The sequence below is a fragment of the Gracilinanus agilis genome, chromosome 6, assembly GCF_016433145.1.
Source record: "Gracilinanus agilis isolate LMUSP501 chromosome 6, AgileGrace, whole genome shotgun sequence".
NCBI classification, from domain to species: Eukaryota; Metazoa; Chordata; class Mammalia; order Didelphimorphia; family Didelphidae; genus Gracilinanus; species Gracilinanus agilis.
In genome coordinates this window covers 279,354,820-279,356,272 of record NC_058135.1, presented here as the reverse complement: position 1 = coordinate 279,356,272, position 1,453 = coordinate 279,354,820, and the positions used below count along the sequence as shown (strand labels likewise).

Below are 1,453 nucleotides of genomic sequence, written 5' to 3'. Positions count from 1 at the left end.
ATGTACCTTTAAGGAATATTTTTTGTCATTTGTCTTTCCTAAACCTTCTCAGTAAATATACCTTTGGAAAAGCAAATTGATATCCACTGGCTAATTAATATTGGGAAGGGCCCTCAGAATGGGAGCTCACATGCTCATATATCTCAGGGTTATTGCTAGAATTCTAATTAACCAGCCTCTGGAGACTCAACTTACCTTTTCAAGTGTAGGGTTGGAAAAATGAGCAAAAGAAGAGTTTTACACTTATGATATACAATATTAGAATTCTGGAGCAAAGTAGAATCAGAGATATCATCAAATCTCCCTCCCTCCCAAAACTAATGAAATTGGGGACGAAAGAAGTAAAGTAACTCCACCAAGGGAACATTAATAAGTGTGGAGAGTCCAAAATTTTATCAATCTATCCTCCCAGAAACAAAATTTAGAGTTCCTGATGCTATCAAAGATATTCAGTAACAGGACTTGACTTTCTACTTTTTTTTTGGCAGGTAACATGTCTTCTCTTGGTACTCCTTTCAACCATTCTGGCGCCACTGAATTTATATTCCGAATGTTCACTTCATCCCCCAAGATCCAAGCACTCCTCTTTTCTTTATTCCTCTTTCTCTATGTGATGATTCTCTGTGGGAACACTGCCATTATCTGGGCTGTATGCACTCATACCTACCTTCATACTCCCATGTACTTCTTCCTGTCTAATCTGTCCTTTCTAGAGATATGTTATACCAGTACATTGGTACCACTCTTGCTCGCCAACATCATTGGGGCCAGGAAGCCCATTTCACTGGCTGGTTGTGCAACCCAAATGTTCTTTTTTGTCACCCTTGGAAGCACTGATTGTTTCCTATTGACTGTCATGGCATATGACCGCTATGTGGCCATCTGCCATCCTTTGCACTACACCCTCATCATGACCCAACAGCTGTGTACTAATATGGTAGCTGGTTCCCTGAGCCTGGCTCTCTTCCTTGCCTTGCCACTCACATCATTGGTCTTTACTCTGCCCTTCTGTGGAAACTTCCAGGAAATCAACCATTTCTTCTGTGATGTACCACCTTTACTCCATCTGGCCTGTGCAGACACTCATGTGCCACAGGCTGTCCTCTATGTGGTGAGCATTCTTGTTTTAACTATCCCTTTCCTACTCATCTGCATCTCCTACATCTTCATCACTACCACCATCTTGCACATCCCCTCAGCTGAAGGGCGCCAGAGGGCCTTCTCCACCTGCTCTTCACATCTCACTGTGGTCCTGCTACAATATGGCTGTGGCAGCCTGGTCTACTTCCGGCCCCCTTCCAGCACCCCTGCAGATGAGGGTCGGCAGCTTGCCTTAGTCTACACCTTCGTCACACCCCTCCTCAACCCTCTCATTTATACCTTAAGGAACAAGGATGTCAAAAATGCTCTGAAAAAAGCCATGAGCAAAAAGGCAGCCTCAGAGAGTCTATGA

The 1,453-nt window shown here is 43.8% G+C and overlaps 1 protein-coding gene across 1 annotated transcript; it reads left to right on the top strand.

Annotated features, from left to right (window-relative positions):
* The first annotated feature begins 493 nt into the window (after positions 1 to 493).
* LOC123252698 (olfactory receptor 10Q1-like) lies at positions 494 to 1,453 on the top strand. The gene has a single exon (XM_044681958.1). The coding sequence runs from the start codon at positions 494 to 496 to the stop codon at positions 1,451 to 1,453; it is 960 nt and encodes a 319-aa protein (XP_044537893.1).

What these genes read in the sequence shown, in the direction of transcription:
- LOC123252698 (XM_044681958.1), top strand. Translation starts at nt 494, where the DNA reads ATGTCTTCTCTTGGTACTCCTTTCAACCATTCTGGCGCCACTGAATTT.